This window comes from Bicyclus anynana, chromosome 3 (assembly GCF_947172395.1).
Source record: "Bicyclus anynana chromosome 3, ilBicAnyn1.1, whole genome shotgun sequence".
Taxonomy (NCBI): domain Eukaryota; kingdom Metazoa; phylum Arthropoda; class Insecta; order Lepidoptera; family Nymphalidae; genus Bicyclus; species Bicyclus anynana.
In genome coordinates, this window is record NC_069085.1 from 18,395,816 (window position 1) to 18,412,216 (window position 16,401).

Here is a 16,401-nt window from a genome sequence, read left to right on the forward strand (position 1 = left end):
CAAAGACAAAGAGCAAAGAGTCATAGAACAAAAGAGTCAAAACTCAGAATTCATATTTTGCTTTCACACCTTTATTTATGTATCTAAGATATTTTGTACCAAAGACCAATCCTTTGACACGACCAATCAATCAACCACCAAGTAATAGGTAAAGAACTAATAGTAAGAGGAAACGAAATAAGGTCACGTGATCTGAAGCAAAATATTTCTTAAAAATGGCGCGGTAATGTTCGGAAAAGTATTAAAGATTTCTCCCGAATATATATTATTCTCTGTCTATGATTTTTGTGGTCCGTATCTAAGAGTATCTATGGTGCCGTGTTAATATATAATCTGCGGTGCCATGTATCAAACGATGATCTCTTCGGTTTTTCGTCTGTGACACAGTTTGACAGCTGACAAGGCAAGGGGAGTGAATTGATTTTTTCGAAAATGGTGAGATCTCTAATGTTTTAAAATTATATTAATTTATATTTGTTATTCATAACAATGCGTGTTATATTTACAGTCGTTGGCAGACAAGATAACGATGTTAATGGCGCGGCCAGGGGGCGAGAATGCCCAGAAAGATGACATCCCCTGGTGGATGCGCTACGCTGGTCGAGGGCTGGGAACAGTTGGCAGTTTCAGTAAGTATTTTATTGTTTATTGAACGCCCTCCGTACGATGTTAATGACCTAGAATTGTAATAAAAACATCGCAATAAGAAAGGGGCAATAATTATCATGAGCTTTATCTTATCAGCTCCGCTGGTATCCAAACAATGTTGAGGAGAAAACAAAAGCTTTTTTTTTCAATATTTATTTGTTGTCGTATTTAATAACTTATTACATAATTAGCGATTAATTGCTGAAGTCTTCATAATTTTTTTTACATAATAAATTTCAATATTGAAAGTAAAGAAAAAGTCAAAGAATTAAATATAATATATTACATACTTTTATTGTTAAAATTTAACTGTTTTACACACCAAGTAAGCATCACACAAAAAAAACCAACTGAAATTTTTAACCACTCCAATTTACTACAATTCTGCCTTATGCACCATCATCCATACTTCCATGCCCAATACTAATATTATAAATGTGAAAGTAGGTCTGGCTGTATGACCATTACTTTATCATGGCCAAATCGCTGAAACTAATTTAGCTTTAAAGGGAATACCCTGGCCTACACTAATCACCCGCCAATTTACTTATACCTAAAAAAAAATTGATAGTTCTTCTTTAATAATGAAATCATTATTTTATCAAAAAAAGTTTGCTATAATATTTTACAACATTTTTAATTTGTCCCCAACGGACAAGCAAAGATTGTTGACCATACAGCTTGAGCTTTACATTTTTGAAGACTTATGATAAAAATAATACAGCTTCAAATGTTATTTCTCCACTTTTGTTCACTGGTGAACTTTTTGAGCAAGAAGAGTAATGAAAAAAAATGTTGTTTTCTTCAAGAAACATACTTTTATTAAGCCTATTTTTAAACCAGATCCATAATATCATCTCCATATACTTTAATTCAGGGTTATACCTAGGTTCCCGAGGCTGACATGCCAATGGGCATAGACCCTTTGGTATATAGACTAATTCAAGCAGAATATAGGCTACTTCATATCTCAGAAAAATCCAAGATTCTGGTGGGATTTGTAACAAACAGAAAAGAGAGTCAGGTGTCTGCTAGTTTACTGGTAACATCGCAATGTGCATTTTATCAAATACTAGCAGATGCCCGTGTCTTCATCTGTGTGGAATTAAGTTTTTCGCAAATCCAGCCCCAGGAACCATAGATATTTCCGGGATGAAAGCCTATTAAGCCAAATTGCTTTAGTAGCTGCAGCGTAAAAGAGGGACAAACAAACACACATACTTTCGCCGTTATAATATTAATGTGACAAATAAATATTTAGCGTTAAATTTAAAATTCTCTCTTGTCTCTTCTTTGGTAAAGTAATAACATCATTCAGTGTACCGTTGGGTATAATGCTTTAGTTATGTATTTTAGTACCCAAATTGTCTTCAATGAGCACCAATAATGTCTACTCCCACTAACAAATTATTCATTTGAATACCTGTGTGCTATACTACTTCATAGATAAATGCACTATTCTAGCCTAGGAATTATTACAACTCTTTATTGGAGAAGAAATTTAACTAATTTAATATATTTTTTTAAACCTTATGCAAGCTACGAGAGGTTAAAGTAACATTCCAAGTAAAAATATAAAGAAATTGTAACAATTGCGGAAGTTATCTATATTTATTTAATGTATTAATGATGTCAAAGATAAAAATGTCTGAAAAATCTTATCTTGTAGTGTAAAACATGAGTGTTAATGAGGAGTTTTGATGATTTTATTGTATACTAACTGGTGCTTGCAACTTTGTCTGTGTGGAATACATAACTAACATGAGTGTTGTATGTATAGTTGTGATATTTATGTAAACTGAGTTTGTTTGTTAACATTGGAGCATAAATATCACGTTTAAATCTTAATCCATGTTTATGAATATGGGAATAGAATGTTAACTTATTAATGTTAATTGCTTTTGATTCCCTCCTCGAACCTTACAAATACAAGTGTAGACACAAACTAATTGATTTGCTTCTCTCAACTTGTTGTGGTTGTCAATGTTAGATTCGAAACAACCGGAGGTTCAAATACGTAGCGCCTTTCTACACTACTCGACTCCTTTTTTACGAAAATTAACTTTTTTTTATTCTTTACAAGTTAGCCCTTGACTACAATCCCACCTGGTGGTAAGTGATGATGCAGTCTAAGATGAAAGCAGCCTAACTTGTTGGAGAAAGATGAAAACCACATCCCTGTCGGTTTCTACACGACATCGTACCGGAATGTTAATTCGTTTGGCGGTGGTAACTAGTCACGGCCGAAGCCTCCCACTAGCCAGACCTGGACCAAATAAAAAAACCTCAATCAGCCCAGCCGGGGACCAAACTGAGCTAAGCAGCCTGTGTTAGGATCAACAATTTTAATGAAAAACCAGACTGCTCACTTACCTTGCCGCGCTCGCGCGATATATTAGCTGTATTTGACCTATTATGTAATAGTAAAGCGCGCTACCTTACGCCTTTATGTACGCTACAATGTGATCATCTCTCGAGGAAGTTCCTTGCGGTACAGTGTAGACTTTCTCTACTCTTTCTCTCTCTAGGTTCTTCCAACTCCTTCCAGGGTTGACACCTTGCGCTACAGCGTATTACAGGCTTAACAATTTATTATTTTACATCTCCAGTCGCCATTATCCTCGGTCTGCTGAACTGCACGGGCATCATATTCCTGAACGTGAGCTGCCTCATCGCCGGCATCTGGCAGATGCTGGCCGGCTTCCTGGTAATCGTCTGCGAGGCGCCTTGCTGCTGCTTCTTCATTGACTACGTGCAAGTGCTCTCGGACAAGGTGGAGTCGCGCCCTTATTGGAACAAGGCGGCGCTTTATATGGGGTAACGATTTCTTTTTTACCTTCTTCTATTTCTTTTGATATTCTAACTATAAGTATGACTAAAGAAGAGTCATGTTTATCGATCATATCATAAATTTCAGCCTACTTTAATCGATGATTCAATATTGTTACCATTATTAGTCTTCCACCTTATAGCAGAGAGAATATGAAGTCCTTGCCCACTTAAAAGGAGCGGAGATTTTGTGCAATCCTATTGGTTAATATTTCTTCGTTTCTCGGCTCCGCTGCTTCGCTCCGCTTCGGTGGACTGGCAGCTTTAACATGCTGGCACGGCATGGGTATATAACACAACCAACTTTCCAACTATAGAATTTTTTTACTGACTTTACTTTAGTACTTCTACCCAGAACAAATAGGCTACCCACTATACATACAATAATGATGATGGGTAAATGAATTACTCCACAGATTAGCGCTGCCACCCTTTTTCCTGTGTTTCTTCGCACTGAGCACTTGGTTCGGCAGCGGGCTGATTTTCGCTACGGGCATCATCTACGGCATGATGGCGCTAGGAAAGAAGTATGTCTAGCATTAGAAGCTAACTTAACCGAGTCGAGTCCTCAACCGCGTATGCCTGGAATGCGCGGCCGAGGACCAGCTATAGTCAATCTATTCAAGAACTCTGTTTTACTTTGCGTATAGAGGTAAAGTATACAGCGAAGCGTTTGACTGGCGCGCCGGAGTGTATTTTTTTTCACGTTGAACTGGCTTTACGGCTCGTGAGTTCTAGCCTTTTTGAGACTAAACAGGTTGCAAGTGTAAAATTGACATGTGTGTACATGATAACGTTCCTTAAGTTTACACACACAAAACATATGACAACATCAAACGAAACAGACTTCCTGGCATAGATTGACTATGTGGTTTGCCTACTATCTTGAATATTTTAATATGGGAGTTTTATGTTTGTACTAACTGTTGTGTTTTTGTATTAACAACTAATGTTGTTGTGTTTTTGTGTTTATACATTTTCAACGGACTTACAAGAAATGTAGATGTACCATACTGTACTTGACAGGGTATCTTGTACTTGACACTGATTTCTCCGAAACTACTGGATCAATTTGCAAAAAATTTGGTCCTGTTGAAGACTTCCATACTGAGTACACACTATATTTTATGGACTTTCTGATACTAACCGGTTGTCAAAACCACCATACTCGTATTTTTATGCCATTGTAACATCAAAGTAAGTGTATTTACGCGAAATTATAATGCCATGACATTGCATTGAAATAAAAAAAAAACTAAATTTTATAACTTAAATATAAATAATGCTAAGGATATTGTAATAATAGCAATTATTGCAATGAAGTGGAGTTGATATTTTTATTATTCATATTATTGTAGATATTATGTCCATTAATAATAATAATTAACTTTAGGGGTTTTTTACTAATACATGAGGTGGCGGGCACTGTCTAACACTATTTTGTATTGTTTTTCCATTCACAATACAAGGGGAAAAGTATTATTGTCTCTCATGAGTCCTTATTCTTATATATATCTTTTGTATTCTATATGTTTGTGGTATTCTGTGTGGAGTACCTGTTGGATAAATAACACAATATTTATTTATAGTGTTTCAACTTTTTATACCTCTCGTCTAACAGGTCCCATGGATATTTATAATAACTAACGTCTCACTGCGAATTTACTAAATATAAAAGTAATTAAAAATTTACCCAATCAACAAGGCCTAAGTAGGATGCGTTTACGACATATCGTTCGACGTAGCGGCACAATCAAAAATATCGCTTTCTTTCTTTCGTCCCATAGTAACGAAAGAGAGAGCAATATTTTAGATTTCACCGCTATTGGTCCATAGTGTCTTCATGTCGTCACTAGATATCTCGTGGCGCACATCCTAGGCCTACAGATGATCCTCAAATGAAAAGCTTTAAAGAAAAGTCCCCCTTGTAATGTGTGGTGTGTACTAATCGAGTTTGAGCTACAATCCGGCTGTTGAAAGAATGCGTTTCTGACGTCTATCTGTCAATTAGTCAATTGGCATAACCTTGTAACGACGTACTATGGATTTTAAAACATATGGTTTATTATTTAAAACCAGCTAAGGTTTTTCGGATAATTTTATTCTGTCTGTCCAATTTCATATAAATAAAGCCTACAGATGTTGTCCATTACAAAATGTGAGTATCCAAAAAAAATCACTACTTTTTAATCTCAGTAAGTAGTTGAAATTCTATTTTTAAATAGAATTCATTACCTTCACAGGACACACTTTCATACAATGTTGCCCTCTAACATTTCAAAAAGATGAAATTTCCAACAATTTTTCATTAGTCCTAAATTAGTGTAAAGCTTATAAACGGAAGTCACTTTTAATGCCGTACCTATTTACTGTTTAATCTCAGTTGTTGAAATTCTTTCATTACCTTTACAGGACAAACACTTTTATACAATGTTACCCTCTAACATTTCAGAAATATACTATGCACAAAAATTAAGGGAGCAGAAAAAAAATCCAAATTTTTGGGGGATTTTCAACAGGCTGTAACTTATACAAAAATGGTCGTATAGCAAAAAAATAAAAAGCAAATTGTAGCTCTAAGTGTTTAGTTTTTGGATCTGAGTTTGAAAATTTTTTTTTGAAAATATTTTTCGAGTAATCATAAGAAAACCACCGAAAAAGAAATTTTCGAAATTTTTTTGGGTTTTTTTTTTAATCTACGGACGTGGAAAAAATTTTTTCGACTCAACCTCCATATGGACCGGATAGCTTGTTTATTCAGATTTAATTTCGTTTTTTTTAAATCTCGATACGAGCATTTCTCGCTGAGATATCGATGTTTGAATGGAAAAAGATCATTTTGTCTTTGATTACGAAAACTAAGAATTTCGCTCTGAAAATGTCATAATTTTTGTCAAAAATGAAAAAATTTTTCTTTTTAATTTTTCTCTCAATTCTGTATTAGTGACTTGAAAAATTAAAGAAAAAAAAAAATTATGACATTTTCAGAGCGAAATTCTTGCTCCTTTAATTTTTTAAAAAATTCGATCAAGTGGGAAAAAAAACGGTTAGCTGGATTGAATTGAAACTTTGTAGGGTTTTTGTGGGTATATTGAACAGTAAAAGGCACACTTAACGTCAGTGGTTTCCGCAATGTTTTTGATTGGGCGCTTGATTTTCCAAAAAACGACAAAAAGCCCTTTTTTGGATGCTTTTTCAAATTCATGTAATGATTGAAAAAAAATTTTATTTTCAAAATTCAATTGCTAATCCTTGTAGAGAATTTATTCAAGTTTTTAAAACCAACCTCAAAATTTCTGTGCGATCATTGGTTGCTGAGATATTGGTAATCAAAGACAAAATGATCTTTTTCCATTCAAACATCGATATCTCAGCGAGAAATGCTCGTATCGAGATTTAAAAAAAAACGAAATTAAATCTGAATAAACAAGCTATCCGGTCCATATAGAGGTTAAGTCGAAAAAATTTTTTCCACGTCCGTAAATTAAAAAAAAAACCCAAAAAAATTTCGAAAATTTTTTTTTCGGTGGTTTTCTTATGATTACTCGAAAAATATTTTCAAAAAAAAATTTTCAAACTCAGATCCAAAAACTAAACACTTAGAGCTACAATTTGCTTTTTATTTTTTTGCTGTACGACCATTTTTGTACAAGTTACAGCCTGTTGAAAATCCCCCAAAAATTTGGATTTTTTTTCTGCTCCCTTAATTTTTGTGCATAGTATATGATTAGTGTAAAGTTTATAAACTGAAGTCACTTGTCGAATTTTAATGCAGCATTAATGTTTTGGACTGGGCATTGATGTCAGTCATTCGGTGATCATTAAAATATAGCTCAATATTTAAAAGGCCAAAATCCATTTTTTTTATACAAAACAAATCAACGTCCCTTCAAAGTTACCTCGTTTACTCAGACCAATTATTGTATAGGACCTGCCACGCTAGACGTTACTTTTCTGTCAAAGTATATGATCAACGATCTAATGCGATTATAAAAACTGTCTCTATAGAATCGATGTTAAATAGTTGTAATCGTGTTCGTCGGTTAAAGAGCTCCGTAAAAAAACCTTTTTGTGTAATTGAATTGCGTAAAAAACGGGCAAAAACTTCTAGTTTAGTATAAGATATATACCAAATCTAAGCTCATTTTCTTCAGAAAATAACAGACAATTTTGTTCGTGACTATGAGTGCGATACAGGTCCTTCTATAATTGGTCTGAGCTCGTTTATTAAGACATGTCAGAAACGCATTAGTTGAACGTGCGGAGTTTAACCCTGCTTGCGGGCCAGGGGCTCTCGGGACGACATGGCGGCGATGGCGGCCGGCGGCACCACGCCGCCCGGCGCGCCCGCGCCGCCCACGCAGGACCACAGCGTCACCCTCATGGAGGACCCTGACGTGTGGCGCCCCAACTAAGGCAATACCCATGTGTCGCGGGGATGTTTCACTTGCCTACTTGCATGTTTCACTAGGCTAGTCGCGTGTTTGACTTGAATTATAAATTTGGCAATTTCGTTGATACTCCCATGATATGGGGGGGGGGGGGGGGGAACGACTGCGCGGATGTGAAGTCGTCTGCGCGGGGCATGGCTACCCCCTCCCGGCCCGCGCGGTCCATCGGGAGTGTTACGAACGAATTTGCCAAGTTATAGTTGCATTTTTGGCTTGTTTTAACCCTGCTCGCGGACTAGGCGGTCTCGGGACGACATGCCTGTGTCATTGAGATGATGCTTGTTGCACTTTTGACTTGTCAGAGTGCCTAGTGGGAGTTTTTAATGTTTTCACACTGTGACGATCGCGTAAACGTAAACGCGAATTTATATGGAATTGAAACAGTTGTGCAGCAGTGCTACTAGATGGTGCTGTTTCAATTCCTTAGAATTTCGCGTTTAGGTTACGCGACCGTCACAGTATGAAAACTGCCACGAGGCACTCTGTTGCCTGTTTATTTTGCAGCCAGTTCCGGAAGACGTATTTATATACGTCGCCAAATAGTATACGTGTTATGCGTGCTACAGACCATCAGTTCTAACTGTACAATAACTAATAACTGTACAATTATGTCTAATTGAAATTTCAATCAAAATCATTAGAAAAACGGTACAGTTTACAGTTTTGCCTCCACACAGATGTAACTGAATAGCTCGACTGTACGTACAGTTATCTGCAGGTCTGTAGCCGAAATAGGGTTGTGACATGTGTTATATATTCTGATCCTTTTACTTTTGCAAACTCACAATTTTCTTTTACGCCACTATTTTTTACCCGACTACGGGGAACCCAAAATGAATGATAATGATTATTATGTTATTCACTTAGATTATAAGATATAATTTTTATTTTTCTAAATCACAGATCACCAACGTAGAAATAAACGAATTTAAAGTTTATTGATCCACTTTTGCATGGCACTTCAAAATTAATTTAAATAAATGCTTTGACATACATATTTTACTACAGTAATGTAGTACATAGTTTAGTATATTATTAAGTTGAATTATTTGCACTTAATGAATTCATCAGTGTTATAATTGTAATTAGTGTTACAATTCTTGCAAATAAAGCTTGCTGCATACGTAACGTGCTCTATATCAGTCTGGAAGGGAAGCCGACGTGATGTAATGCCGCCCCTTACACATTCTAATTCTGTTCCGTATGCAGCGACCTTAAATGATTTAATTCCCTTCAAATGGCTTTTGATAATCAGACATCGCACTTTCAAGCATATTTTAGTTGTACCTTTAGATTTATGTACTACTGCTACCGGCTCCTATTATAAAAACAACATAATTATTTTACTTTTAACTTTTATTTTTACATTGTATTGAAATAAAATCGAAAATTAAATAATTTCGATACTGGATTAGGTAATTGTTGTTTATTGTAATAATTTTCGACTTTATTTCAAGCAAAATGACATAGTTTAGCAAACCATACATAGCTTGGTCGCGACGCCCGGTCTGGCATATGATATGATGCGGTTCATATGATTTCTTCGCTCAACCTGTATGCCTAACATGCGACCAACGACATATCTCGTGACGAGAAATAGACAATTTATCTCTTTCTCCCAACGCAACGAAAAAGATAAAGCGATATTTCTCTTCACGACACCCTTCGTTTGTTCGCATGTTCGTGGGTCGTGGGCGCTTAGTGTGCGAGCTCCATAACACTCAGTTGTTTCCCTAGGGCGTCAATAGATGACATGAGGACGTCGGCTGCCAACCTGGAGGCGGGCGTGGGCCAGCCGACCACGGCGCCGCGCGCCACCCTCGTCACCAACGAGCAGCCTTTCAGCTTCACCGGCCCGCCCACCAAGTCATAACGACCCGGCTCACGCTCCTCTGTTCGTATGTTCCAGAGACCTACTTATGTTGGTTAATTTCATAGCTATTTATCGCTCTTCAATGCTCTTCGGTTATTAGTATGTTTGAGAGACCTACTTATATTGGATTGTGTTCGCGTCGTAACCACTTTGTCACTCATATAAGTTACAATGCTCCTCGGTTGGTTTTTGTATGTATGCGAGATCTAGTTATATTGGTTTGTTTTGAATTTTAATCTGACTTTGATTATTGCAACACTTTCACATACTGTGCTTGGGGTGTCTTGAATAATTCTTAATATAGCAAATGACATCTTGCGGTAATACACAGCCACTATAGCACAATATGTGAATAAATATGTACGCTCCAAGTTAAAATAATATCTAAAGATTTTTTTTACATTTAGCTTCACTGAGCTATCTGCAATACAGTGGTGTGCATTTTATAAATGCATTGCTTACCTTCAAATCGTATTCCTTTTAGTGTATTAGATATCTGTTACTTGTCCATATATACAAGTACATTGCACCTGTCCACGTTACCTTTATATTATGTTGCTATTTAAAAAAATGGCTGAAGCTAGATGAAACTTCTTTCAGACTTGAAATGCTCTATGGTTAGTTTATTTGGGAGCCCAAATTATACTGGTTGATCTCTATTTAACCTCCAAATGATCTCTGCGCGATAAAAATATTTTTTAATCAACAAATATTTTCCTAACATTATGCTAAATGTGTTTTTGAACTGAATTTAAATATATGCAATTTAGATTTTTTCCGTCATATCTACATATACGAATAGATAAAAAGATGTTTAATTTTGGGTAAAAATTTTGTACAATATCATCAAAACTTGAAGAAATAGTTAAGCTTTCATTCTCAATATAATAGTTGTTAAACAATATAATGTTGAAGTAATAAATTGTATTTTAATAATAATTTTTGGGATGCATAGATAGACAGACATATCTAAAATATGAAATGTGTATTGGCATGATTATTTATATTTATATTTAATAGTAAATATTGTATTTTCCTCTAATCATATTGATATGTCTTCTTGACTTAACTGTCAAGCTTAGAAAGAAACTAGAACTGCCAGTCCACCGAAGCGGAGCGAGGCAGCGGAGCCGAGAAACGGGGAAATATTAACCAATAGGATTGCACAAAATCCCCGCTCCCCTTCAGTGGACAGGGACTTGCGAGCTAGTTTAAAAATTCATGTAAAATCGGTAAGCGGAGCGGGGAATCACGTCAACAAGTCGGCTCCGCATTACTTTCTTACTCCGCTACGCAGCCTCGCTCTTCTCTAGTGTATATACACAGTACGTAACTCCGCTCCGCATTCATCCGTTTCTCCGCTCCGCTGCCTTGCTCCGTTTTGTTGGACAGGCAGCCTATGGCCTGCATTAGATATTATTGATAGGCATTATTTAGTCATCTTCTTATTTACGCTGATAAGTAACATTTCTGTATTCGCCTGAATGGCATGGTTGCCTGTAGTTACAGCCATATGAGGCTTTAACACAGACTCCTTAGGTTGATGGATCCTGGTCCGAATGATTTTTGATTAACCAATCAATGAAAAATCATTATTTCTGTGGTGGTCAAACTCATATCTTATCTATCAGATTAAATATAGAATTATTATCAAGCATCAATCACTAATTATAATATTAATCTTTGAATAGAAACATATTGCCCAATACTGTATTGCAACAAAAAAATATAGTGTATGCCAAATTTTAATGGTACAGTACTTTTTATAAACTGCTTGTACTAGTAAATGCAACATTTGGTTGCATTTTCTTATCTCCTATATTTGAGCCATGGTTTTTTTTGTCCGGAGCTATTGTGGCAATGATACTACCATAAGCCACGTCATGTGTGTTGCCAAATTATTTGTATGCGCTTTACGACGATCATTCAACGGCGTGGCGACGCGTATTGTGAACACTATGGACTCGCCATATTTGCTGCACTAACCCGAATTATAAATGTGTAACTACTCTGATGTTAGGTACCATTGTATATGGTGAAATCATGTTTATTAATTAAACGAAAAAATCATTAAGTATATTCATATAACGAATAGAAAGTCTTCATTTGTTATGACAGGAACACGCCACGTGGTTTGTCTCGAGTCATTTGTAATTTTAACATTCAAAGTATCAATTTCGATTGATGATTTGAAGATGTTTGATTCGAAATTCGTGGCATCGCATACTGTAAGTGACGTTTTGCATGTTATATTCCCATGTTATTAGTCTAGTTGTAGGTCATATTACTCGTGAAATCGAGTACACTTTGGGAGTTCATTTTTATGGACCAATATATCTACGAGTATATAGATTTGAAATGGCATTTATTGTATAATAACTTTGTCTAAATATTTTGATAGATTTAAAACTTCGCGGATATAATTGCGTCAGTTTACAACTTGTTTGTGTATCCGGCTCGAAGGACCATAAGTAAAGCTTATGGTCAAACACTGAGGGATACAAGGCGAAATAATCACGGGAGCGTATAAGATAACCATTGGCTTTTCCAAATAATGCAGATACGGAGCATTGTCGATGTTCGCTTAAGCCGTTTTCGCTTTTATCGCGGGCCAATGTGAAGCCATATATATTTTGTATGGAAATGTAATTTGATCAATCAATCAATATAAAATAGATGCTCTGTTGTATGAATTCAGCAGGAAACTTCAGGACCCTAAATCAATCTTACTTTTTGATAAACATCTTCTACCTATAACGTTTTAGAAGAGCCTTGTTTCATTATTAGATCAATTGTTGATCTTCTTAATGTATTATGAATTACGATATATTACATATTATTATGTATAGAAGTGTATTAGATAGTGAATTATTGTGTGATGTTTTAGGATGACATTCAAGTATGTGTACTTTAAATTATTTTGAGCATTATTTGCACTATATTGTACCAGCTAGGTAATTTGTATACATTTTTTTTTAGTTTCAAACCAATATTATAGAATAGTTTCCAAGACTATCAGAGACATTCATTGTAATATTTATTTATTGTGATTAAAATTATTTTTTAAATGAAATTTTTGTTAGTTAAATTTTACTTATAAAAAAAGACCAATTTTTTAAAATTAATCATTAATTGTAATATATTTTTTCTTTTTTTTTTAAATGTAAATAAATACATGATGTAACATTCCATAGGAAATTAATCCTTTAAATTACTACTTTAAATTATTACTATTGAAAAAGTATTTTACAAGAACATCTTTAGTAAGTTTGTCTAGCATGTGCAGTAGATTGTGTTGAACAACAAACAGAAAGCGTTCTTGTTAGTCTAGTTGTTGTATACTTAGCTGAAGACTATATTCTGCACATAATTTGTATGTTAGCTAACACATACGTTTACCACTTCCACTGTTATTGACTAATTAACCAATTAATATTTTGGCAACTTCTAGTTGCTTTTGTGTCAACTTCCAAACTGTCGTTCAACTTATACAGGGCGGCAAGTTGCAATTTTTTACTGTTGAGAATTTACATATTATTTCATTCTTTACAATCATATTCAGTTTGTTATGGATATTTTTCCCGTCCAACAAATCTCAATGAATTAAAACACGGAAAAAATTCCACACAGTTTATGGAACACTAAGATATTTGTCTCTTGTAACTCTGGGTTAGTCTACCTATCAAAATCAGTTTAGAAATTTTGGAAATTAGCATGAACTAAAAGACACATTTGTCAAATGTATAGATTAAAATATTATCTGCCGTTTTCATTGTATAATCTTTACTGCAGACATTTTTCCAATTACCAGTTTGTTGAGACTTGTTATTGATATTTTTGTAACATAAAAATATGTTAGGAGGATTTAAAAGTAATAAGTATTATTAAAAGACCCTAGTCTTTAGGTAAATGTTAATTCTAGGTTAAAAACTTTGCTCATTCAGCCAACAATTAACTTCATTTATAAAATTTTTTAAAACCTCATTTATTTATGGATCATTTATTTTGTCTGGCAACATTGTAATATCATGAATGGTAGGTTTATATGTGCTTCCTTATGTTTAGTTTGTGTAATAGTTAATAATGTTAATTAATTTTTATTTTTAATACTTCATATTATTTTAAGAATAATAAAACATTAAATATTCCTTATTATGTAATGATGTATATATTTTATGCTGTTATTTAAAAAATGGTTTGTTACTTTTAGTGCATAATATGAAAAAGATTAATGAAAAGCTTTACTGAAAGCAATCTAGAAAAATTAACTTTCAGTAATATTTTTTTTCTAAAATCAGATTTAACAATAACATGTTACATTGGTCACATTACTGAGATACACCATGATTGGTTACTGTTAAATTATGGAAATATTTCATTATACATAAAATAATTATTTATATTTTTAGCTGTACAGGGTTGCCAATGGTTTTAATTTGATTGTGTACAAATCTTGACCACAAAACTGACTGATATAAATAGAGTTGCCAAATTTTGCAATATCAATGTTAAACATCACAGGCCAATTCAGATTTCTGGTAATGTTTTGTATACAGCCAAATTAGTTCCAATGTTATGCACAGGATTTTAACTTGATTTTGCTAGTAGTAAAAGATAAGAAATATGTATTGTTTGAATGTTGTGTAATGATTTGTAGTTAGCCACTTGGTTAAAAATGGTATAATTTTTAACTCATAGTGTGGCAACACTGTTCATAATTATATTACAGGTAGCTTCAATTTAATCTATATAATATTATGGTTATAAATAGTTGGTAGCTATTAATTAGTGCATTGTTTCTTGTCAATACATGTTAAAAAGTTTAGGAAGGCATATCTGTAATAAATGTGTGTACATTGAGTTTCTGATCTTTCATTTATTATTTTGTTCCCCAAAAAACTTCATTGATCAAGTGAACATATTGTCTGTCTGTGACTCTCTTTTGTCACTGAAAGAAAGCGAGCAATAATTTTTATTCTGTCACTATTGGATGATATTTCATTTGTCTTTCTCATCTCAAGATTTGTTGTGGTGCACATAAAAAGCTTACTGGTGAATCTAACACTTAAGTAATAGTTGCATAAAATAAGTGTTAAAGATATGAAGAATTGATTAAAAAATCTGACACAACATAAACATATAATTTATTATTTAAATTAGATAAGATTACATGAATTATATTCAAAATTACCGTACTTAACAAATATAAGACACAATTTGTCTGTAATTGTGCCTGTTTGCCTGGTCTGACATTTTTGTAATTATATCTTAGGTTACTTATGTGGGGTAAGGAAAAGGGTAAAGATCACTTGAGTGGGATAAAGAATATCAGATGATGACAACATCTTAGTTTAATAAAGCAGCAAGAATCAAGTAGTACACAAAATAACATGCTTTGGTTTTTGGACCTTGAACGGAGTATCTTGCTCAGGCAGTACCAGATATTAATTTGAAAAACCCACATCTCCCAGTTCCAGTAGTACCATTCTTAAAACATCCTCAGCAGATTTTGACTTTAACAATGTTCAATTGTTAGACACTCCAGAGTATAATTATTTTTTGGAAATACTACCAAATTTACTTACTTCACTGTAAAATAAATTCAGGCATAAAAAGTGTCAAACTCAGCTGTTGGGTCAGTTTAATAAGAATAAAAAATACCTTATTTTACACTGTATCCACAATTTTTATTAACAATATCTGTATATTATGACTATATTACTTATATACAACATACACATCTTACGCTACACCTTTTTGTTTAAACACGGCACCAGTGATGGTCCCGTGCCTCTGTATGAGGCATTGTTTGTTATCAGTCTCCAAGCATACGGTGGGAGGTTTCAAGTTGGGCTCGATTTTGCACGCCTGCTCGGATATAGCCACGATAAGCCCAGCTGAATCGACGTGTGCGGTGCCTTTAGAAGCCAGGCAAAGACCCTGGTGGTCAGCCACCAGACATCCAGCTACGTTAGGTGTGGACATGATCTCTTCCACCACTTTGTCCAGCTCCTTTTCCATATTTATTATTTCAGATATTATGTATCGAATAGTAAATTGTCAGTAAGTTTTGATTGTGTTATTTGCACAACGAAATATATTTGTATTTTGTTTATTTTAAGAGATTAAAATAAAAATTGAAAAATACTATTGGTCAAAATCTGTAAACTGCAAAATGAAATTGAAAAATCACAATTCACAACACAACATGTAATGTCACTGGTCAGTGTCAACTGTCATGTCATTGTCTTCAAATATCAATACTTAAGGTTTGTGGCAAGAAGGACTGTGGTCAATGAGTGCCTATAGTAAAGATAATAAAGAATAAAGTACTCTGTGCGTGGAGGGAGTATACCAAAGAATATATTACTCCAAGGAGAAGTTAAGGTACATGAAAACGTTAGACATAGCAGCGCTACTAGTTCCGCAAGCTGAATATTTTAGAACTAAACCAGCGGCAGTTTGAAATGGAGAACTTTGATTTTAATTATTTTTTTCATCGAGGTTTGATGAAACACTTAAAGTGGTTTAAACAACTAATAAATAAATAGAGAAAAACTAAAAAAAAAATATTTTTTTGGTATTGTTACCCAGGATAGA

General features: G+C 34.3%; 2 protein-coding genes across 3 annotated transcripts; one reads left to right on the forward strand and one right to left on the reverse strand.

Moving 5' to 3' along the window:
• The first annotated feature begins 325 nt into the window (after positions 1-325).
• LOC112049318 (calcium channel flower) lies at positions 326-14,662 on the forward strand. 2 transcript variants are annotated; one of them, XM_024087169.2, is made up of 6 exons: positions 326-435; positions 509-629; positions 3,258-3,465; positions 3,894-4,004; positions 7,766-7,893; positions 9,666-9,806. In XM_024087169.2, exons 1-5 carry the CDS (start codon positions 433-435, stop codon positions 7,890-7,892), a joined length of 570 nt encoding a protein of 189 aa, XP_023942937.1. In that variant the 5' UTR covers positions 326-432; the 3' UTR covers position 7,893; positions 9,666-9,806. The 2 variants fall into 2 exon arrangements, with proteins under 2 accessions (XP_023942937.1, XP_023942936.2); XM_024087168.2 differs by lacking the exon at positions 7,766-7,893 and having other exon boundaries at positions 9,666-14,662.
• Positions 14,663-14,928: 266 nt separating this feature from the next.
• On the reverse strand, positions 14,929-16,021 carry LOC112049319 (ragulator complex protein LAMTOR5). The gene has a single exon (XM_024087170.2). It carries the CDS (start codon positions 15,820-15,822, stop codon positions 15,544-15,546), a length of 279 nt encoding a protein of 92 aa, XP_023942938.2. The 5' UTR covers positions 15,823-16,021; the 3' UTR covers positions 14,929-15,543.
• Positions 16,022-16,401: the final 380 nt, after the last annotated feature.

Bases quoted from the DNA above. Each gene is read 5' to 3' on its own strand.
- LOC112049318 (XM_024087168.2), top strand. The intron at 630-3,257 runs GTAAGTATTTTA...TTACATCTCCAG, and splicing joins GGGAACAGTTGGCAGTTTCA to TCGCCATTATCCTCGGTCTG. The intron at 4,005-9,665 runs GTATGTCTAGCA...TTGTTTCCCTAG, and splicing joins ATGATGGCGCTAGGAAAGAA to GGCGTCAATAGATGACATGA.
- LOC112049319 (XM_024087170.2), bottom strand. From the start codon at position 15,822: ATGGAAAAGGAGCTGGACAAAGTGGTGGAAGAGATCATGTCCACACCT.